General features: G+C 51.1%; 1 protein-coding gene across 6 annotated transcripts in view; it reads left to right on the forward strand.

The window, feature by feature from the left end:
* Positions 1-1,135: 1,135 nt before the first annotated feature.
* DHX30 (DExH-box helicase 30) overlaps positions 1,136-22,990 on the forward strand; it is a 29,620-nt gene continuing 7,765 nt past the window's right edge. The window contains exons 1-9 of one of the 6 annotated variants that reach the window (XM_059160776.1): positions 1,136-1,261; positions 3,764-3,858; positions 4,522-4,628; positions 5,552-5,606; positions 10,769-10,864; positions 11,985-12,013; positions 18,016-18,146; positions 18,766-18,876; positions 22,611-22,912. In XM_059160776.1, the coding sequence (XP_059016759.1) occupies positions 4,604-4,628; positions 5,552-5,606; positions 10,769-10,864; positions 11,985-12,013; positions 18,016-18,146; positions 18,766-18,876; positions 22,611-22,912 (749 nt within the window). In that variant the 5' untranslated portion in view covers positions 1,136-1,261; positions 3,764-3,858; positions 4,522-4,603. Of the gene's footprint in view, positions 1,262-1,736; positions 1,891-3,763; positions 3,859-4,521; positions 4,629-5,551; positions 5,607-10,768; positions 10,865-11,984; positions 12,014-15,768; positions 16,003-18,015; positions 18,147-18,765; positions 18,877-22,610; positions 22,913-22,990 lie in introns of those variants that run through there. The other 5 variants (XM_059160775.1, XM_059160779.1, XM_059160777.1 and 2 more) reach the window with 5 other exon arrangements.

The following is a 22,990-nucleotide window of genomic DNA, read 5'->3' on the forward strand; positions in this document are numbered from 1 at the left end:
ACATCATTTCAAACATAATCTGTATGAAGCAGAATCCATCACCTTCTCTGACCGCCCTGTCCCTTTACTGTGGTAGCAGTGCACAATCCTCCCAGTCCCCTGGCACAGATCTCAGGCAACTCTCCACACACCTGTGGCCAGGGATCAGCCTGATGCTTTACCATCACCCTTTCATACCTTTTTCTTGCCCTTTTCGCTCCTGAGCACAGTTGAATCCCTAGATACCTCTCATCTCAGTAGTTCCCTTGCTTCTACTTTTCCAGCCAATTCTACCCTCACACTTTTAGAATAACCTTCTTGAAATCCGATGCTTATGTTACTTTCCTATTTAGAACTGTAAAAGTAATGTTTTTAGAGTAATTGCATACAAATAAAGTCAACGTCCCCAGTACAGCGTTCCCAGCTATACTTTTCTTGTTCTATTGCCGTTAAAGCCCGCACGCATATCCAGCCCTCTGGTCGGACGAAGCTACTGCATATTCTTAGAATTTGCCTTTTGTTCCACTGGCTGTCTTCGCTTCTGTGGTTCCTTCTCCTTGATTTTGCCACTTATTAACTATTCCTTTCTCTCAACCCTCTAACACTTGATCCCTCCTCTCCAGCATTTATCACTTCCTTTTTGCCTCACACAATGTTTTCATTTTGCCTACCATGCCCGAAGCCCCTCCAGGGGAGGCTGTTGTATCCTCAAAACCTGCTTATAACAATTGCTATACAGTTCACTCAAATATCTATACACGCCATAGCATGGTACCATGCCCTGCTCAGAAAAGATAGTAATTATTTGAATGAGTGTTTGATGCTCCATGCTCACCTCCCCCCCACCCTTCTGGTCCAATGTAGAGAAAGAGGGAGAGAGAGAAAAAAAAAAAAAAAAAAAAAACCCCAACTTGTTGCATTTAATTGTTTGCACAAAAATGGGATATGGTACTAATTCTTCATGTATCCTGAAAGGCCACGTCTTAAAAGCATATCCTAGGTCGTTCCTACTTGACCTGGCCTCAGAGGACCCCAGCCGAGTTCTCCCCTTTAGAAGCTGGATTCCACCAAACTCCCACGAGAGCCTCATCCGGACGGCCTTCGGAGGCAAGGGGGCGGGGACGAGACCTCCAGAGCAGCCCAGCGGCACTCGGACCGGCAAGTGCCACCTTGTCTTTCCCCAGTGTCGTAGTTTACAACGTGCCATCGCGCTGGTTTCCTCCTAACAATGTCGTGAGGCGGAAATTCTCACCTCCCTAAACAGAAGATCGGAGGAGAGCGGGTAGGAGAGGGTAGGAGAACGGAGAGGGTAAGGTAGGGCAGAGTAGGAGCAGAGGCGTGGCAACGGGCTGTGGCGGGGAAGGCGGGTGGAAGTCCGGATCCCGAGCAGGATTTCGTCCCCAGCTCAGCCCTGACTGGCCGGGGGCCGCGAGGCGGGGGCGCAGAGCTCGCGAGGGCCCTCCTCCTCTCACACTGCCGGATGCTGAGGCGCTGGGAGGGGGCGCCGTGTGCGGCCCTGGCCTCCGCTGTCCAGACCCGTTCCCTCCGCTGCCCCAGAGGGGCCCGCGCGCCCACCCCCTCGGCGCCTCTGCCGGAAGTCCCTCCTGCGCCCGCCGCGGCCGCCCCCCATTGGGCCCGGCGCCGGGGCCTCGCCGCGGGTTGGCCGCCCAGCGGCGTGAGCCCTAGGAGGCCACTGCGAGCCCCGGGTGGGGGGCCCGCTGGAGACCCGCTCAGACGCTGGGTCGGCGCGGGAGGCGGGGCGGGGAGCGCCGGGGCGGCCGGCGGGACTTCCGCCTCGGGACCCGGAAGGGGCCGCGCCGCCGCTGGTGGGAGTTGTAGTCCGGCCGTGGTTGGGGGGGCCCGCGGCTCATGCGCGGTGCACCGAGGCTTGTTTCACATCTGTAACAACAGGTGAATTGGGCTTTTTATTCTCCCCTTTCGTGTCCCCTTGAGGAGCTTGCCGCGGCCGGGGGTGGTCGGCGCGAGGAGGGGCCCGGGGCCGACCGCCGGCTTGGCGGAGAGTGGGGCGGAGAAGCGGGCGGGCCCGAGGAGCAGGCCGGGCATCCTAGGCCTGCCCGCGAAGCCGGCCCGGCCGAGCCGTGGGCAGCCAGGCCTCGGCCTGCCGTTGCCATGGAGCCTGGGCGGGGGCGGGGGCCAGGCCGGTCCGCCAGGGCGGGCCTGGTAGCCAGGGGCTCCACGGGGACCGCGGGAGAGGCCGCTTCATTGGCGCAACGACGCCTCCGCCTCAGGGGATGCTCCGTTCCCCGAGGCAGGGCCTGGAGGAAGCCCCCGGAGTGCCCCGGGACCTTTGTCTGTCCCCTGTGCCGCCTGGACCGTTCGTCCAAAGGGAGGCCTGGTGCATTCTGGCCCCCCTGGTTTGCCCCTTTTTGCACCGACCTTGCCACTGGGGGAGGCCAAGGGGTGAGGTGTTCTTTGTTTGCTGGTGGTGACTTGCCCCATTTCGCAGGGGAAGACCTAATGCATGTTGGGTCCTTTGTTTGCAGTGAACTGGAGTCCCAGGGGTCGTCAGAACCCCCAAGCCCAGAGTATGGCGTCAGCATGCTGTCTAGCTAGTCCTCTTGTAGCCACATTGGTCATCTTAATTATGATGTTGCAAGACAGAGATTGTCCCACTTTGCAAACCCAGTCTACGGGGGCTTGCCAAACACTGTAGCAGGTGGACTGCAGATGGCCAGGTGCAGACTCTCAAACTGTTTTTGGTTGCAACTTACTGGCCGGAGGGAAAAGAGACATTGTCTGATGGTTTCCCTTGCAGTTTCTTTGAAAGCAATAAAGCCCCTGTCATTGTAAATCTTGACCATATCTTAGAATTTACACTTAAATCTTGGGAGTGTTGGTGTTTCTAGGAGTGGCCTCTTCTCCTGATAGAGTTTATAATAGTGCTCTTTATTTGCAGAGCTTTTTAAGATGTGGGAAATACATCCTTTGCTGCATTTTTTTTTTTTTTAAACCTGTGTAGGTTGCCCCTTTACCTCCAGAAGACATTTATCCTCCAAGCGTTTTAACTTTTATGAAGCCATGGTCCAAAGCTTATCAGTTGAACCCATCTTGCCCCTTTCAACCTTTTTATCACTATAAAATATTATTTCCAGGAATGAACCATGGGACATTTAGGCAACAGCATAGTATCATGGAAATAAGAAAAATGGTGTCATATAAGCATGGAAAGCTTTGGAGTCCAGCACCTAAATGCGGATTTCCATTCTGTCCTGAGTCAGCTAAGGGATCTTGGGCAAGTTGTATAACTTTCTCTGGGAAAATCTGCCTCAGTTTCCTTCTCTGGGAAAGAGAGTTTCAACCTCTCTGGGAAGTTACATAGGTTAAGTGCTATAAAGTCTATGCTGCCATACTTTGTGAAGTATAAAAATGGCATTCAACATTTAGTTGTCATTTTCCTAATCTGTAAGAGCTTCTTTATCTACCTTAAGTAGGGTCATAGAAGGGTCATTATGGGATTAGAACTCAGAACTGAAGTGGGTTTTGCTCTGGGCTTGAAGAAAATGCTTTCAGGACTATACGCCCCTCTTTACCATGACATCTCTTTCTTGGTATCTTACAGGTGCTGGTGTAGGACAGCTCACAGTCTGATGGGTCGTGAGTCTGTCATGGTGGGTCCTGAAGTGAGGCCAATGTGTCCAGTGTGTGCTTCATGCCATTAACAAAACTTGTTGTTAGAGTTAGTAAATGGATTTCAGTGGCCTGCAGCAACTTTATTTTCCCCGTGGGACCCATGACTTTAGTGACCCAACCTTGTATTTTTTAGGAGGAGGCCCAGCCTCGTGATGAGGAATAGCAAGGAGAGAATTCAGCTCCAGTTCAAAAACCTACAAAATCTGAGACTGTCACTGCTCGTGTAAGGTAAGTTGACTTAGCCATGCACACAGAACAGTGGCACACCTCATGCTTAGCCACACTGTAAAGCAAAGGCACATATTAAATCCATTTGTGACTGTCTTGGAAGAAGGGTATCATTTTCAATTAGTCATTATGGAATCTCTCTGTCCTTGAATCATCCCGTAGTGACTCTACTTGGAGTTAAGTGGTGTTTCATTATGCAAGAACTCTTGACATAATATTATTTTACTTACCTTTGAATTATTTAAGAGAAACTCTGAATCATAAAAGTTTCCAACATAATTATATTTCAAGAAATGCAACTTTCTTTTCAGTCTCTATGAAATGTTCTAGAGCTCAGTGAAATGTCTTAAAACATCCTATCTTGAATATCATACGTAGTTCTTAGACTGATAGAGGAAAAGCTCGTGCTACATGAGCATTGGAGAGGGTTGGGGACTTTTTAAAAGCAGAGCAGTCTGTTCACATGCATATTAATTTGTTCTTTCTTAGCAAGAAAGTATTGTTTCTCAAGTAATAATCACTTAGATGGTTTAGATTTTACAGTATTCAGGTTTTTCTTTAAGATTAGAATCTCAAATTACACCCTTTTTAATTTGGAAAGAAGGAGTCTATAGGATGTAACTTCTTAAAGTGAATTGTATCATTGTTGATATTGTATTGAAGTTTTCTCTCTGAGCTACCATATGCTATCGGCTGAAATTTCCGGCATCCCTGGGGGAGAGGAGGCCATCAGGGCAGACCTGCTATGGACCTGAAAGATTCGGCCCCAGGTCAGCCCTCTACCCCCATCTCCCCGCCATTTGAGAATTAGACGGGAAAGCAGTCAGGAGCAGGAATGTAGGCCCTATTAGACTCCTTGTAATGTTGGACATTATCCTGGTTTGTTAAAACATTGTGTAGATGTTTTTAAACTGAGGCCACAAAAGGTTACTGTACCAACCCAGGAGTACTACATTCTTAAAAATGTCTATAAGTGAGTTTGAGTGTTTTTTTAAAAACAAAATCATTAAACCAGAAGAGTTATTTACCTGTGTGTGTGTGTGTGTGTGTGTATGTGTATGTGTATGTGTATGTGTGTGTTTTAAGGTTCTAGGTATACTCCTCAGTTAAATGAACAAAATGTACCAACATTTTTGCTCAACAGTTGAACTTTAACTTAATATTTGTTATTTAATAAACTCCACTATGAAAAGCTTTTTATTTTGAATTACGAAAGTTACTCCTTGATACAACCATCAAGTCCCATCCCTAGGGGCTTGCCTGGGTTCTCTGAGAGCCCCATAAACTAGTTTGTCCGTAGGGTCGTCATCAGTCCCGCTCGCTGATGCCACATGAGAAAAAGGGTCCATATAGAGTTTCCTTTCTTCCCAGAAGTCCCAGGAAAATTGCAAGTATTGCGATGAGGTGGAAGTATGTCTCTCAGGAGGAAATGCATCTCGTTCTGTTGAGCAGGGCTTGGGGAGTTTAGGACAGAGAAGAGAAGAAAGCTGTCAGTGAGAAAAAAACAAAGGGTAATTACTCTAGAGTGGAGATGGCCCTTCCATCCTTAAGCCTGGGAGCAGCAGCTGGGGCTCAGTAGTGAAGAGCTTCATTTTTCTCGCCTTCTGGACAGCCCTGTCTGTGTTATTGAAGTCTTCTCTGTGGGATCCTGGACCAAGAATTGTAACCATTGCCTTTGGACCCTCCTTCTTAGGATTCCAGCTTTCCCTCCTGGCCAGAAATGTTCAGCCTGGACTCATTCAGAAAAGGTAAGAACATGGCTGTCCTTGGGACCTCATGCCCTCCCTCCCTGTGCTGGGCAGCTGTGAGGGCCGTGGAAGTCCCGTAGCAGCATGTAGCCCTTAGACCCCTTCTTTGCATGACTTACCAAAGTCCTTTCTCTGCCTTCCCCTTGCATGGTGCTTATAACCCAAGGCTGGGTCCTTGGCCAAGTTCCCTGTGTTCATTTGCTACTCCTGCCCTTGCATAGCCTCTCACACATACTCACTGCCCATTGGATTCCCATCTGTTTTTCTAAGCTGGTGTTTTACGCCATTTTCTCCATGAGCCGTTCTTGATTCTATCAGCCAAACGCAGTCTCTCGCCTCTCTCTGATTTTCCTCAGTACCGCGTCTGTACCTTCTTGCGCTTAGTCTGTTCTGACCATCGTATCTCTAGACTAGAGGCTCCCTGCACCCAGGGCCTCCTGTGTTCCTTTATCATCTGCGGCACCTGGCACAGCCTTCTGCACAGGGTAGCCTTCAGCAAATGCTGGGGAAAGTGGCTTGAGTCATTGCTATATTGGTGGTCATAGAAACTGTGGCAAGTTTTGGAACCTGTGCTGTCCAGCAGCTGGGGTCAGAGGACTATGTAAGCAATGGCAGAATTGAGCCGCGGCTGGGCTGTAGGGTAGCATTCATTCCTACTTACAGGAAGTAAGCTATAGTTGGGGAAGCCTTCACGGACCACATTCCAGAGGGCTTTGCATGTCTTAGGAGCAGGACTTTCCTCCTCTGAGGGAACAGTGGGTAAAAAGCCTGTTATCTCTGTTGATGCTGACTGTAAGACTCCACTCTGAGCATAATTTACACTCTGAGAACCGTTGTAGACCTGTAGACCTACCGTAATGCTGATTCAAAAGCTTCTCCCCTCCTCCCAACCCTCCCATCCCCAGCCGCCAGCGGCTCAGTTAGTAGAGCTCAGTCAGTAGAGCCTTTAAAAGGTCTTCCCTTGTCCTCCCAACACCCCCATCCCCGCCCCCGGGCAGCTCAGTCAGTAGAGCGTGTGACTCTTGATCTCAGGGTTGTGAGTTTGAACCCGATGTTGGGCTCCACAGTGGATGTGGAGCCTACTGGAAAAAAAAAAAAGAGTCTTCCTCCCACAGGGTCTCCTCTACCATTCGTGTTCCTAGAGGCCTGGAAAACCTTGGCTTAGTGGTGTCCTGTTGAATGGGGTCAGAAGGAGGGCTGGATATACCAGGGCTCAGAACAGCCTCTTTCTGCCTCCTTGTTTTGTTGGTTTGTTTTAATTTTATTTATTTGACAGAGAGGAGAGAGCAGAAGCAGGGGAGAGCTGCAGAGAGAGAGAGGGAGAAGCCGGCTCCCCACTGAGCAGGGAGTCTGATGCCGGGCTTAATCCCGGGACCCTGGAGTCATACCCTGAGCTGAAGGCAGACGCTTAACCAACTGAGCCACCCAGGCACCCCCTCCTTGTTTGTTTTTGTATTTTCGTATTGCATGAAAAAATTAATCTTATCGTCCTGGTTTCGTTGGTTAACTGACTGGAAATAATTGGGTTTGAGATTAGTGTGGACAGCACATTTTGAGCTGAAAATTAAGTCACTTTGTGTTTACTTATTAATCAGTGGGCTTCGTTGTCCGCCTACTTGTGAAAGTTGGATGAAAATAGATTCTCCCATGGTGGGCGTGTCTGAAGGAACAGCGCTGATTTTGTAAAGAGACGGAGGGCCCAGTAAAAGTCATGATCCTCCTTTTTTGTGTGTTATTTCACTCCCACGTGATAGGGAGATGGTACCAGGTGAGAGGGTTGTGGCAAAATTCCTTTAGAGTGTTTGTAATTTTTCTTTCTAGGCTTGGGATTGATTTGTTCGAGAGACTTTTCGCTGGGGGTGACATTAGCATTCAGTTCCATGGAAGTCAACAGAGCGTCTCTGTGCAAAAGTTCTGGAGCCAGAGGCCTGATTCCCCTCACACTTCGGCACCCATGCTGGCCAAGGCTGGGGGCCAGTGATTGGACCTTCATTTCCTCCTGACACAAGTGAGCCAGATCCTAGGACCTGCCTCACACAGTTGTTTTAGGGATCAGAGGAGTTAGTGCAGATAAAGAGCTTAGAAGGGGGCCTGACACCTGGTAAATTCACGGGTCTGTGGTATTAAATAGCTTTAGGACCTAATAATCAGACATAGTCTGATTTGGGGCCTTGCTTTCCACACAGGTAAGTGTTACATTCTTACCAACAACCACTTTATGCTCGAAGATCTCAGGGAAAACCATTAATCAGAAAGAGTTTATTGCCTTGGATGTTTTCCTTCAGGCAAACCTGCCCTTTCTTTTCTGACCCTTAGGCTGAATGCCCTTTCCTGTCTTCTGAATGCTAGTATCACTTGCAGTTTGCACCATGACCTTGGCAATTGGTCAGGTGCGGCCTTGTGACATTTTCATTGTTGTATAGAACTGTTCTTTATCTCTTATCTAGTTTTTTGGTTTCTTTGCTCCTCATGATGGGATTATGAGCTCCCTAAGGTGTCCTGAGTCCCTAGGGGAAATGTCACATGGTGTCAAGGTTGAGTCAGACTCTCTGGGGTTCATATCTGGTCCCCATTAGCGCTAGCAAGCTGTTAACTTACCCGATCCTGTTTCCCAGCCCCTGCCTTCAGAGGTATGATGAAGAGGAGAGAGAGTACGGGAAGAGCATCTGGCTGTGGTCTGTCTGCAGCCCTCAGTCTTGAGTTGGCAGGCCCTTGATAAATGTGAGTAGTTGGATCTCTCTGGGGTGCAGCCCCGTAGCTGGTGTTTTGCCAGAGAGGGACAGCCTGGCCCCAGCATAAAGCGTGCTGTGTGGCTGCACGATCGGAGGAGGCAGCCCAGTGTCAGAGAGGCTTTCTCGCACTCCGGGGCTTAGCGTCTCAGCGGGTCGGGCTGCTGGCTGCTTCTGAAGGTGAGAGTTGGAGCAGTGCCCTGCAGCTTGGTGGACAGTGGCCCGCTGGGTCTGCGGCTGCCATCTTTTCTCTAATGTAATTCAGCGGAGCTGCCAGTACCGCCCCACCAGCGTGTTCATGAGCAGTAAGTGGCCTGTTACTGCCTTTGCTGGCTTCTTAGCACAAGTTTCTTGTCTCTTGGAGGCAATGCCATCAGAATCAGGCCACAGAGAGCAAGCTGAGTCCTTTACAGTCAGCACAAAACTTTGGAAAACACTAGATCAACAGCAAGAATGTGCCATTTGCCTCCTCCAGCTCCATGTTCAGAAGAGGGCTCTGTGATGTGGAATTTTAACCACACCCCCTCTCCCGCTTACTGAAAATGCTTTATGAAACAGATAATCATCAAATCACTTACTTCTTTTTTCTTAATCCAGCATCCCTGGAAATGAATGAGAACCCTTCTCAAACAGGACTGGAAAGGTTGAACTGATTATTTTCCACCTTAGTTTCAAGATAAACCTTGATCCTAGGCACTTTGTTCCAGAAGACGCTACAGGCATTTCTCCTGTATCACTGGATGTGTTTTTTGCAGATTGACACACCTCTCAAGTCATCAGAGGGCCTGTGGGGTACAGCATGACCTGGTGGCCCGAGTGTGCGAACAGCGGGTCACTGGGGGCTGGGAGGATGCTGTGGACAGCCGAGGCCCGCGGCGCAGCGCAGTGCCAACAGTGTACAGGGCTGGCAGTGCTGAGGCCACGTGGGGGACAGCGGGGCTCTGAGCCCATGGGGCTTGCCAGTAGGGCGCTTGCAGCTGGCCGTGTGGACCTCGCTGTAGGTACATGCCTTCCCCCTAGCGCATTAGTATGGAAAGTCTCAAAACTGCTGAAATGTTGAAAAACCTGTAGAGTGAATCCACATGTATCTATCACCTCGATTCCCTGCAGGCACTCAGGTTCAAGTTTTAAAAAAAATATAGTTGAGGGGTGCTTGGGTGGCTCAGTGGGATCAAGGCCCATGTTGGGCTCCGTGCCGGACATGGAACCTGCTTAAGATTTTCTCTCTCTCTCCCTTTGCCCCTCCCACCCCTGTTGCATGTGTGTGCTTGCTCTCAAAAAAAAAAAAAAAAAAGTATATGTGTATGTGTGTGTGTATATATATATGTATATACACCCGTGTATGTATATAGATACATATATACATACGTACATTTGATAGGGTCTTTTGTTTTCTTGTTGAAAATTACAATTCTGCCTTTGCTATTTCAGTTCCCTTGCCTTAGGAAAATCACATTTGAACTGAGGGTTCACATGTTTTACTGATATTTCCTCATGTACTGATTGTATATGAGCCGATTTGCATTATGGAAATGGACATGATGGCAGCCGAGCAGACTGTTGGGTATAGTGTGTGGGGGGCTGTCTTGCCCTGCTCCTCTCCTGCCCCGTTAATCATATTGAAACCAGCGAGGCAAAGAGCAGAGGGCTCGTGTACCTTTTCCCCCAGACCCAGGGATTCGATGACATCGTCACCACGTAGGTGGCGGTCAACAGGAAACCTGACTTCCCTGTACGTTCCCACCTTCCCATGCAACAGTGATGTTCATGCATATCAGTGTTTTGGAACGTCTTAAAAACATACTTTATATGTCACTGAAAAGTAGTATTTAGTCTCCAAATGAATGGAAATATTTGGAATAGCAAACCATTGACTTTTATAAAGAGAAAGAAGGCTGGTAAGTGTGGGTCTGGTCTTGGCTTAGGGAGGACCCCAACAGCCAGTTGGTCCTTTTCTTGCCCATTTCTTAGAGGGAAAGAATAGTCTGAGACGTGGCCATCTGGGAACCAACAGCAGACACAGGGCTAGCTAAGATACGCAGAAGACAGATAAAGGGGATTTACACAGTACCGTGGTTTTTCTGTTTTCAATTACTTTCTTGTTTCATCCTCACTACTCAGGACTCTAGAGAAGGAGGTGGGATGGGTGTTTGACTCACACAAGGTGCCTCAGGGAACAGAGTTTGAGGGCTGTTTTGAGAGTCAGGAAGGGATCTCTACAAATTTTTCGTGTATCCCGTCTATAGTAGACTGTTGCCTTCTTTCTGTGGGGTTGGTGGCACTGTTTTTCAGAGCCTGTGACTGGCTGCCTGCACCATCCCACAGCCCTGCCGCCGAGAGCTCCTCTCAGATGCTCTGGGATGCTTCTGTCCCCGGGTCTGTAACTGTGAGGGGTAAGAACACATCACCCTGATGCCCTCTCTCTTTCCCCAGATCGGGCCCAGCACAGGCAGCGTCAGTGCAAACTTCCCCCACCCCGCCTTCCACCCATGTGTGTCAACCCTGCCCCTGGAGGGACCATCTCTCGAGGTAAGGGAGGAGCCTTGCCTCCAGCATCAGCTTGGTGCAGGGTCTGTGGGGGAGGCGGACGGCATGGGAGCCCGGGTGCCAGGGTCACGGTCCTCTGGAAAGCAAGTGAGGAGGAGTGGGGCTAGTGGAGCTGTTGGAACCCTCAAGGAGAAATCATCTGGAAAGGTCTGGGTTTTTTTTTATGATCCTTGGCCTCTGGCTCAGACCCCGTGGTCTCCTCGGGCTTCCTCGTGTGACCAGGCATACAGCCTAGGCTCAGTCTGGGTGTTCAGCATCAGTGTGGAGAATCTGCAGGGCTTGGATCTTCTAGGCGGTCCCTGGCTTAGATGGTTCAGGAAGCACAGGGCACCTGTAGCAGGGCCAGAAGAGAGCGCCCTCGCCAGGCCCTGGGTACTCCATCTTGGAGGCCCTGGAATACCTGGGCCCCTCCCTACCTCCCCCCAGCTCCTCAAAGCACTTTACTGACACTGAAATCTGTCTCTTAGTCCATTTGGCAGGGTAGGCTCACCTTTTGACTGGGGAGAATGTCCGAGCACCCAGACAGGTGATAGCTCCCCTCAGGTCCCACTGGTACCCCAGGGGTGGGGCCTGTAAGGGGACCCGAGGAAGCATCCCCGCCTGTGAGTATCTCTGCCCCTCCCTCAGATTTTGATCTTTGCCGGGTCTGCTAAGACCAGTGCTCCTGGTGGCTTCTTGTTCGTGCTCTGACAGCTGCCCCCTCTGCCCCGTTGGCTGTCCGTTCACGTCCCGATGCCAGCTGCCTAGCAGAAGAACACTGTTTTAGGTCATAGAGTCTTTGCCTCCTGCAGAGACAGCATGTCCACTTTAGGTTCTGTCTGTAAAGTGCTTTGAAGGTCAAGAGCTCAGGAAGGGTCAGGCAGCACGGAGCAGCTCAGTTTCTGCCGCCCACGCTGCTGCCCTGTTCCCGCTCAGTTAACACCCGCGACGCCTTCCCGCAGTAGCGGCCCCGACTCCAGACAGCGCGTAGAAAGAAATACTTGCAGCCCCTCTGACCATTTGACTTAGGTGTTAAAGAAATGCCACCCCCCCTACCGTTGCCAAAACAAGAGTTGATTGCCCTTTTTTTTTTCTTTCTTAAAATGCCCTGTAACTCGAAAAGGCTGAACGTTAACATTTCCAACATGGCAGGTGAGTGGCTCTGAGAGTGTCAGATGTGCTTTGGCTAAGCTTAAAGATGGTTAGGTGGGATGAACCAGGCAGCACGGCTAGGCAGTGCCTCCTTGAGCCACATGCAGGGGAGAAGGCTGCTGCATTTGGGGGACAGCGGCTCCTGGTGGGGGACCGTCCCTGCGCTGTCTTCCCTGGAGGAGCACAGACCCCCTGAGCCTGATTGCCTCCTCACAGCTGCGCCTCCAGAAGGCACCCATGGGTGTATGCATCTTTGCCTCTCTCTCTCTCTCTCTCTCTCAACCTAAAAAGGGTCTTGCCTCCACTTCTTCATCCCAAAAGCAACAGACTTTTTAGTCCACACATGACTCTCGGGCCTTTCTGCCACGCTTTCTGACTCCCTAGTGACTTCACTGCCTTTAGAAGGAAGTTTGTGTGGCAGAAACAGTGTCTCTGGTGTTCAGAAAGGAAAACAGCACTCACAAAATGGGGGCCACTCGAATAGGTTACATTGCCCATCGGACTCAGATTGGAATTGGGAAAAAAAACGCTCACCTCCTTTGCCAGTCTCTTCCCACTCTACCGCCAAGCTCTTCACCTCCTAGGTAAAGGGTGAGGAAATTCAGAGCCTCTTCTGTCGATCTTTCCCACCTGCCCTGATCTGAGACACAGAGCACCAGAAGGCAGCGTGGGAGAACAGAACTTCTGGCAGGATCCTTCGTAGGACTAGTCCTTCCTGTCCATTCCCTCATACACGTGTCCCCTCTTCTCGGTATGGTGGTTTACCTCAAGGGACCCTGTGGCTTTACATATGTGGATGGAAGAGCCCTGAGGTTGGGTAGGGCAGTCGGGGTGGCTGTCCGGCTCCTGGGGCTCCCTTTGCCTTTCTTGTAGCCAACCAAGGGGACCGTGTCTAGTCATTCTAATCATCCACAACATCTAACTGTGGTTGAAGGCACTGACAGAATGGTTGACTGAGATGCTCCCTCTCACTTGCCCCCCGGAAGTTCTCCCATCTTTGCCCCACGTCTGGACTATCTTGGGCTTCCTCTCGTTGCTTTTTCCTGGGGCCTCTAAAGTTTAGGGTCCTAAAACAGCCTCCTGTGTATTCAGCGGATCCCTCACACTTTAATTCCACACTCCCAGATGTTGTTCAGCGCATTTAATCCCAGATGTTGTGCTTGATTCAGAAATGAACAGAGAGATCCCTGAGCCAGGAAAACATTTCTTTTTTTTTTTTTCCCCCAAAAGTTCCTTCCTTTTCACAGGCAAAGGAGTCAGCTTTCTCTCCCCAAAGAACAGATAGTGAAGGAGAAGTCTTTAATGTTGGTGGAAAGGAAGAGGGCATCTCTGAGCCCTTCTAACTTTCTTCAACATTCTCTAAGGCAGCAGTTGGCAAACTTTCTTTAAGGGTCACAGAATACATATTCTAGGCTTTCTGGGCCATACGGTTTCTTTCGCAGCTGCTTTGCTCTGCCATTGTGGTGTGAAAGCAGTGATAGATAATACACCAACAGTGGGAATGGCTATGTTCCAATAAAACTTTATTTATAAAAACAGGCAGTGGGTGGATTTGGTCTGCAGGTTGGAGTTTGGCAACCCCTGCTCTGGACCAATGGGCAGAAGATCACAAAACCAGAAGGTTTTTAAGACCTGGTGTAAGAGTTTCCCTCATGTCATAAGAGGCAGTGAGGTTTCTGGAAGTGAAATATTTGCTCAAGGTGATACCAGCTGTTAGAGCCCAGATGCAATAAATGAAATAGGAAAGGAGGTCAAGGAGCTCCCTGAGAACCACCTAGTTGGTTGGCACCACATGATGCTTTTTTTTAAACATAGAATTTCAAACTTCTGTTCAAAATACCGTTTTCTAAAATAGACTCAATAGTATGGTGAACCCCAAGTACTTAACCCCCTGTTTGACCAGTGAACAACTCATGGCCAGTGTTGATTTGTATCTGTCCCTCTATTTTCGCCCCTTTGGGAGCAGATCCAAGAAATCAGAGCATTCTAACCTTAGCCTAAGTGGCTGTCAGACCAGAGTAGCTGTACTGAGGGCTTGCTGCAGCACCACGATGGGCCCAGGCCCTGCTTTCTGGGGGGTAGAAGGGTGTCTTTCCGTCTAGGCTTTTGTGTCAGCTTTCAGACACCATTTTCAAAATTTGGCCTCAGCCCCTAATGCCATTATCAGGCTTGGTAAGTTTCTAGATTCTTTTGAGGGAATTTGGGCTGCTAACAGTCCTTAAAAACTATCCTGAAGCTGGGTGGATGCCTTGGCTTTTGGCTAATTAGAGTGACACTTGGCCAAAGTCAATGCCATTGTGGAATCATATTCTTCCCCAAGGGTCTCGCCATCCCAATGTGGATGATCTGGATAGGGGCGTTTGATACAGATGGTGGTGTCCCCTTGTGAGGTCAGATCACTGCTGCCAAGGTCACCTTCCCTTTTGTCCCTTTCGTGCTAAAAGCCCACTGAGGAGGGAATAGAAGAGTGGGAGTTGAAGCTGCCCCATCCTGCCCCAGGTCTGTTGTTCCAGACCTCAGTGGAGAATTCTAGAGAATTCTCTAGAATGCACTGTACAGCACTCTGCTGCCTTCCAGACATTCCCATTTTATCCTGACCACAGCCATACCAAATGAGTAGGTCAAATATGTCATTTTCCCCACTGATGAAATTGCCCAAGGTTCACAGCTGGCAAGTGACAGAGCTTGGACTAAGCCCAAGTATTAGGACTCATAGCCCATGTTCTTGCCATAAGCCAGCAGTTCTCAGAGCGAGGTCCCTGAGCAGCAGTCTCATCATCTGGAAACTTGTTAAAAATGCAGATTCCTGGGCTCCACTCCAGACCTAATGAATAAGAAACTTCAGGGGTGACTCCGAGCATTTGCTCAAGCTCTCCAGGAGTCTTCAGAATCAGATCTAGAATTATAAAACAAACACACAAACAAAACTCTCCCTCCCAGCATATCCCCAGCTGCACTGCCAACCTCTAACCAAGCCCCTTGTCACTGCCCTAACATGCAGACTCAGTGTGATTCCCAGCTGAGCCAAGTTTCTGTTCCTCAGTGCCATATACCAGGCAGAAGGGGAACGAGCCTGGCTAGAACCCAGACATAGTAGCTTGGAAATAGCATCCCATTTGGCTTTCAAACAAGTAAGGAACAGCAGCTTCAGACTCACACTGCTGGACCAGCTCAGTTCTTGGGCATGTTATCCAAGTCTGGTATTTTTCACCTTTGACTCCAGCCCTGGAATTAAAAGTGGTTTGCTTATGTTCAGGAGGTCTTACCTGTCCCAAATCTGGATTCTTCTTCAGGTTTATTTTGTAAGCCTTTAAATGAGATGGGGGTGCCCTGGGTTAGTGGTTATCCTCTCTCTTTGGTCTGGAGTGCAAGCCAGTTCACCAGGGCATGTGAGAGGTATTTGTGAGCAATGGGTGGGACTTAGAGGGAACCTGCAGTTCATCTCTATGGACCTAAGTTGATGGAGCTAAGGCCTGAACTTTTCCCCAAAAGTCCCCTTCGTCTTTCTGCCCCCGATTCAGACGACGAGTCTGTGGATTTGGCTTTGACTGGGCAGTGAATTCAGCTGGGGGCCAGCCATCCCAGGCTGCCCACCCGGTGACAAGACCGGGACGTGGGAGGCCCCCGCTCAGAGTGGAACTGGGCGCCGGGACCTCGTCGGCTGGCTCCGGCCCCTGGTCCTCCCAGCCGCCAGGCGGCGCGCGGGTTGCTGCTCCCGCCCTCTCGCCCTCCCGCCGCGTCCCTGCCCGGCTCCGGGCCCGCGGGGGCTGGCGGGAGCGCGATGGCGGCCGCCAGGAGGCTCATGGCGCTGGCTGCCGGCGTCTCCCCACGCCTGCGACTCCCGGGCCACCGCGCCACCGGGCGACAGGGACGCTCGCGCGGCCTCTCGTCAGGCTGCGTCCACCCCGATCACACGAAGGAGGCCGCCGAGGCCGAGGCAGGGGTGGCCCCTAGCGACCCCGGGGAAGGCGACGGAAGCATGGTGAACGGTGAGGGTCGGGCCGCGACGCCCTTGGCTCCCGGGGCTGTCAGAGCTGGGAGCACGGGCCGGGGTCGGGCCTGGCGGGCCGGAGCCCCTCTCCGCTAGTGGCCGAGACCGCCGGCCGTCGGCGGGCCGCAGCGCTGCTGTCGTAAAGCTCAGTGTGGCCCAGGCCCAAATTGACCCCGAGCGCGGAGGTTCGGGGACAGGAGCGCCTGCACCAGGCAAGAATAGGTAGGAGGCGCGGGACCTCGAGAGCGTGGGGGAAAACAGGAAAACATCTACCTGCCGCTCGAATGGGTGGTCAGGGATTGGAGCATCAAGGGTAAGCGCATCCTCAGCAGTGTGGTAAAGAGCCCAAAATACACTTGGTACTTCAGGATTTGAAGTAGAGACAGAATGATTCCCAGCGTTGTGTCTTCCTGAATAGCGCAGGAAATGAGACTGGTCAGAGCATCCCTGACTATCAGCCGTCAGTAGAGAGCCAACCTCCTCCTGCCCTGTAGAGCTGGAGAGGGGACCAGTGCACATCTGCCTGGGGGTCTAGTGGGCTTCTTAACTTTGGGTCCCTCTGTGGGAAGCCCTCTGAGTCTACTGAAATACTAGTCTTAACTGCTTGAATCTCAGTTGCTTTATAAATTTTTTTTTTTATTACTTAAGATTCTGCTTATTTATTTGACAAAGAGATCACAGATATGTAGAGAGGCAGGCAGAGAGAGAGGGGGAACCAGGCTTTCCGCTGAGCAGAGAGCCCGATGTGGGCCTCAATCCTGGACCCTGAGCCTGAGCCGAAGGCAGAGGCTTAACTCACTGAGCCACCCAGGCGCTCCGCTTTATAAATTCTTTAGAGGGAAACAGAGTCAGGCAGAATTCTCCTTCTTGACCAGTTGACACAGTCATCTGCTTCAGGGAAACAGTCTCAACCCAGGATTAGGGTTACATCAGAACTCCTGGGGGGAGCTTCGTCAAAATAGAGTGGCTTCCCCAACATCACCACCATTCTCAAGTGTCTGATGAGGGTCAGGGTGGCCATTGTGGTGAAAAATCTCCCTGGTTGATGTATGACTGATGAGGGCAGGGGCATATGTACAAAGTTTCTCTTTTTGGAGCTGGTTTAAAGCCGAATATAACAGCAGAGACTGCAGGTGGTGAATGCAAAGGTTTCCCCATCTCCTCTGCCAGTCTCTGACCCTGCCTCTCTTGAAGGGTCGCTTTGGTGCTTTGGGGCCCTTCCTTCTGTTTTTAGCTGCTCCCGCCAGGCTTCTTCATGGCCTGGCTGAGCCCTGTGTCTGGCACAAGGTCTCTCTGGTTGGACATCTCACCCATTTGTACTCTGGGATTGATTCAAAGTACAAGTGAAAAAAAGTGAGGTACTTCTCAGTGTATGTGATGCATCCTGTCTCCACTTGACTCCAGCAAACTTGGGGGAGAAATAGCTTATGCATGTCTCAACTGTGGAGATCCCTGATCGATGTCCCTTCATATAATCTGGCTCTAAGTGGTCCTTTGCAGGACGCTAAAGTGCAAAAAGAGAGTGAGGGCCTGGTATTCAGACTTCGGGACTAACCCTCCCTTTTGTGTATTGTTTGTTTTAGGAGGGGCCTTGCATTGTCTTGATCTCCAGTTTGTGCGTGTGGTGGTGTTTTGTTTTTTGTTTTTGTTTTTTTTTTTTTTTGTTCAGTACCTTCTTTCAGACAAGGGGGGTTGCCGCCTAGGCTTCTGTAGCTGATGTATTAAGTCAGGATCTTACGGGGAAGCAGATGGAGGCTGTTTCTCCTCTGTGGTGTGTGGGTCCCTGGTCCTTCTCCTTCAGGAAGTGGTTGTGCAAGTGGGTCTGGTTGTGCACGTTTATTGACCCCTCTAAACCTGAAGCCATTCCTCCCTCCTTTACCAACATGCTCCTGGGTGGTTTGGGGTCATGGGCCAGCGTCCTCAGTATCCAGCCCAGGGTTGTCCTGATACACCCCGTGGCGTTTTTAAAAGAAAAAGAGCGACTATAATGCTTCTGTTCTTATTTTCTTAGCTTCTAGGGACCTATTAAAAGAGTTCCCACAGCCCAAAAACCTTCTCAACAGTGTAATTGGAAGAGCCCTCGGCATCTCACATGCAAAGGACAAACTGGTCTACGTGCACACGAATGGACCGAAGAAAAAGGTAAGTCCCTGGTGGCTGGGGGAGGTGTTGGTGTGACTCTCAGGAAAGAGGTTGGCTGCCCTTTTCTCCCCCGGGTTTCTTGGTCAGGCAGGCCATAGAGTGGGTTTGGTGAATTGAAAATGGTCAGCAGAGACTCTCAAAGCAGAGTGAGGTCTGAAAAAGAGCCTCGTTTGGAGAAAGGGAACATGGGAGATGAGGTGAGGAGCTCCTCTCTTGGGTATGCCAGGCCTCTGCCCTGATCCCTGGTTCTGGTCCCTGTTGAAGAACTGGGACTGCAGAGGGTCAGAGTTGATAAAAATTCCTGTTCCTAGAGTCTTGTAGGTCCTGGGACCCACAGAAGCTTGCAGGCAAACCATTCTGAATGAAGATTTTTAACAATAAAGATGGGTCCCACCTTGCTCTCTGGCTAGAACATGGCACTTTGAAGAAGCAAAACAACTTGAGGTGGGATGAACGGCTTGAGGATGGGAAGGTTGAGCCTCACGGGGGTTAACCGTGGGCGTGGGGTGCAGCCTGCACTCGGCTCAGCTGCCATCAGGCCCCCAGCAACTCCGTGTGATCTGTGGCAGCTCTGTGGTCTCCAGGGGCCAGGGGCCTGATTCTCTCTTCTCTTCCCCAGAAAGTCACCCTCCACATAAAGTGGCCCAAGAGCGTGGAGGTAGAAGGCTATGGCAGCAAGAAGATCGACGCCGAGCGGCAGGCTGCAGCGGCGGCCTGCCAGCTGTTCAAGGTGACCCTGCCCTGGCCAGAGCCAGGCCGACCTCCGTCCTGGGAAGGCCCTCGCCCTGGGCTCTGATGGGCTTTCTGGTACCCAGTGCCTCTTGGTGGAGGCTCACGGGTGTTCACTCACTCACCTGTTCTCTCCACCTCGTTCTTTTCTTGCTGGGCAGCCAACAAGGGAATACTTGGGTGTTCTGGTTTGGTTTGGTTTTTGCCACTGTAGTTACCTACTTTCTGTGGTTTCAGAAAACACAGAGGAGAGCTCTTGGTAAAGGCTCCCGTCGTACAGCACCGTGGATGTACTTCCATTTTGGTTTCTGTTTTTCTTTTCCCATGATTTCACGTGGGTGTTCCTGCACCCACACGGTTTTCTGCTCCTTGGAACAGAAGCGCAGTTGTTGCTTCTCTCACTTCCCAGTGGTTGGGCATGGGCTGCTTTCAGGTTCTTGGTTACCCAGTATTTAACTAGCCCTGCAGCGCTACTCACCAGCCTTCCTGTCCGTCCCTAACGGGCTCCCTTTGTGGCTGCGCCAACCTTGAGTCTTGCTCTGTCTCCTCGGTCTTTGTTTCTGCTCCAGTGAGGACAGAGCTGTAGGGTGGGTGTTCCATTAGATTCTCTCCCACCGAATCCGCCGCCTTCACTGCCCCCGCCTGCTCCCTGTGTCTGAGGAGGAAGGGCCATCTTCCTCGTCGGGGCCCCACCCCCCCCTTCTCTTTCTGTGGACTTCGAATACACTTCGGTGTCCTGACTCCCTCCCCTTGGCCCTGCTTCCACAGTTGCCAGAGAGCAGACAGCACCCTGTGCTTGTGGTGTGCATCCTCCCCGCTGCGGGTTTGTGTCCCTCATCCTGCTCACTAGTTGCTTTCTCCCCACCGTGGCTGACGGATAGCAGTGGTCACCAGGTGACTGTTGAATGACTGGAACAACGCTTTTTCTGGCCAGCCTTTCGGTCCTCGCCTTACTTGAGTGTTTCGGGCCTGGAGCCTCCTCCCTCCCCTCTCCGGGTCACTACAGGCTCTTCTCCCACCTTCTGTTGACATCTGTTTTCTCTCTACCCCTTTCCCCCCCTGGGGAAATGTTCTCTCTTCGTGGTTGAGCCACCATCTGCTGAATTTCTCAGAAATCTCCCATCTTTCAGAACAGCTCTAACTTGGGGAGTCTCAGCAGGGGCTTGAGGGGGGGAATCTCAACAGGGTGTTGGGGGGACGGATCCGGACATGGATTTGGCAGCGTCTGGAGACATTTTGGGGCCCACAACTGGAGGAGTGCTCCTGGCGAGAGGCCAGGGATGCTTCTTAAGGCCCCACGGTACACAGGGCAACATCCCACAGCAAGGAATTAGCTGGTCCCAATGCCAGTAGTGCTGCGGGTGAGAGATTCTTCTCTGACGTTTGAAGGTGGACTCGGTGCAGCAAGTCATGGTCACGTCCCTCCCCCACCCTCTCTCTGTCCCTATCTCTGCTGTGCTCATAGCCTCTTTTTTGATTCATTTGTTGAATTGTGGTAAGTTACCCAAAATATAAAATTTACCATCTTAACCATTTTTCAGCGAACAGTTGAGTAGTGGTAAGCATTGTGCATCAAGTCTCCAGAACTTTCTCACCTGGCAAAACTGAACTTCCAGAGCCATTTAACAGCAAATTCCCTTCCCGTCAGCCACTGGCAGCCACCGACCTGCTGATTCTATGAGTTCGACTCCTCTGGGACTTCATAGCCTCATATAAGTGGAATCCTACAGTATTTGTCTCTTTGTCTCTGGCTTATTGGACTTGCATGGTGTCCTCAGGGTCCGTTCACGGAGCCTGTGCCAGAACTGAGGCGCACTCCCTGGTCTGGCCGTGCTGCATCCGGTTTGTGCACTCCTGCGCCGATGGCCACTTCGGTTGTTTCCAGCTCTCGGCCCTTGCGGATGCTGCCGCTGCGAGCATGAGTGTACAATGAGTCTCCTCAGGACGCTGCTGTCAGTGCCCAGAAATGGAATTGTTGGATCACATGGTAGTTCTCTTCTTAATTCTTGTAAGGAATTGCCGTGCTTGTCCCACGGTGGCTGTAGCGCTTCATGTTCCCACCCACAGGGCACAGGCTCGCTCTGTCTGTACCGGCGCTTCGGGATGTGGGTTTTGGCAGCTGTCCTCGTGCGCGTTGGGTGGGATCCCTTAATTTTGACTGGCATTTCCCTAATGCGTACTGACGTTGGGCATCTTTTCTTTTCTGTCTCTTTTTTAAGGTAAATTCTTAAGTTTTGTGTTGACTGCACAGAGCTTTCTCTGTAGGTAAGAGATCACATCCCAATGGGTAGATCTTGTACAGATCAGCTGGAAAGGACAGAATGAGCTGAAGAGAGTGTTTGCTTTTCACATCCCCAGGCCTGGTCCTTGCCCGTCAGAAGGAGGTAGCTCTGTCGGTCTTCACAGCTCCCAGAAGCATCTTTGCTCACTGTCCTTCCGTTGCCTTCCCCGTGGGAAACACACAGCTTCAGAGCACAGGGAGCTGCGTTAGAACCGAATGGAGTCTCCCTTCTGAGACGTGAGGGGGGAAGGGCCTGCTTTCATCAAGTCTTCTTGCCCTGATGGAGTTGAAAATGAGGCACAAGTTCTAAAGGGCAGCGTTAAACCAAGCTGGCGATGGATTTGTGGAAAATGAAGTTCCATAGTCACATACAGTAATTGGTTTTATTTGGGGGGAAGGGAGTTTCTCCCCCAAATGTTCCTAACGCAGGTGGGAGGAGGTGTTGGGGTTTTGTGCCTGAATGGGTCATCTCGCACCACGAGCAGCTACAGTTTCGGAGGCCGTGTTGGCGTCTTGTGTTTATTCCATTTGTGTCTCTTTGGAGAAATGTGTGACGTTCTTGGTCTGTTGTTTAAGAGGGTGGATGTTAAGCAGGAGTCCTTTCGGTGTTCTGGAGTTCACAGCCTTTCCATTCCCCAGCGCGCACGCTCGGTTCCACAGCTCCTTCCTCCCCCTGCCCCCTCCAGAGCAGAGTGTGTACGGGCATTGCCCTCCTGCTCGGTGCCTCTTGCCGCGGCACAGAGGTCACTAAGAGCAAATGCCCGAGCAGCTTAGCCAGACTTGGATTGGAATTATGTTCCTTATGTTCATCTGGCTTCTCCGTTTGTGGTTCCTTAGAGCCTGGTCACCTGCATTTTTGTTCTGCCTCATGGGTTTGAAGTTTCCTGTGGGCAGGGACCGGGTCTCGTTTCTCCTGGTGACGCGCAGGGGAGCCAGCTCGTTGCTTTGTGTGTGCTGGAGACTCCGCACGTTTTATTGGGTATTCTCTGTGGAAGAGAATGAAGCTATATAGTATGTTTTAAAATAAGACATTCTGTGTGAAGGCTTTACAAGTATCCCAGGTTATTTTTAGAATACGCTCTCAGCATAGGGTTCTTTGGTCAGACGGGAGATAGATCTGTTTTGTAGGGTGGGCTCCATTTTTCCTAACTGCTGTATTCACCGAAGCTTTCTAGATCACTTTGTGAATGTATCAGCTTTCCCACTGCCCGTGGGTTTTTGTTGTTGTTGTTGTTGTTTCAGTTTTTTGTCTAATAGATGTAAGAGTTTACCTTGTCATTTTCATGTGTCAGAGTTAGACATGTGCACTCTTACCCAGTTCTGGCCTGGGGGCTCGGGCGGGCGGATGGGTGCAAAGGTATGGCTCCTGCATAGGGGACTTGCAGTGTAAGGGGGCAGGTTTTGGACAGACTGAGGCATGAGGATGCCCCCTCACAACACTCCTCCCCCCCCAGGGCTGGGGACTGCTGGGTCCCCGAAACGAGCTGTTTGATGCAGCCAAATACCGTGTGCTAGCCGATCGCTTTGGCTCTCCGGCTGACAGCTGGTGGCGCCCGGAACCCACCATGCCACCTACTTCCTGGCGGCAGCTGAACCCTGAGAGCATTCGGCCAGGGGGCCCTGGGGGCCTATCCCGCTCCTTGGGCCGGGAGGAAGAGGAGGATGAGGAGGAAGAGCTGGAAGAGGGGACCATTGATGTCACTGACTTCCTGTCCATGACGCAGCAGGACTCCCACACCCCACTCAGGGACTCGAGGTACAGCTGGATGTGGGGGATGCAGGGAAGCTGGCTGCACCTTGACATAGGGATGGGGGGTGTTTCCTGGGAAGCTTG

This window comes from Mustela lutreola, chromosome 2, assembly GCF_030435805.1.
Source record: "Mustela lutreola isolate mMusLut2 chromosome 2, mMusLut2.pri, whole genome shotgun sequence".
NCBI classification, from domain to species: Eukaryota; Metazoa; Chordata; class Mammalia; order Carnivora; family Mustelidae; genus Mustela; species Mustela lutreola.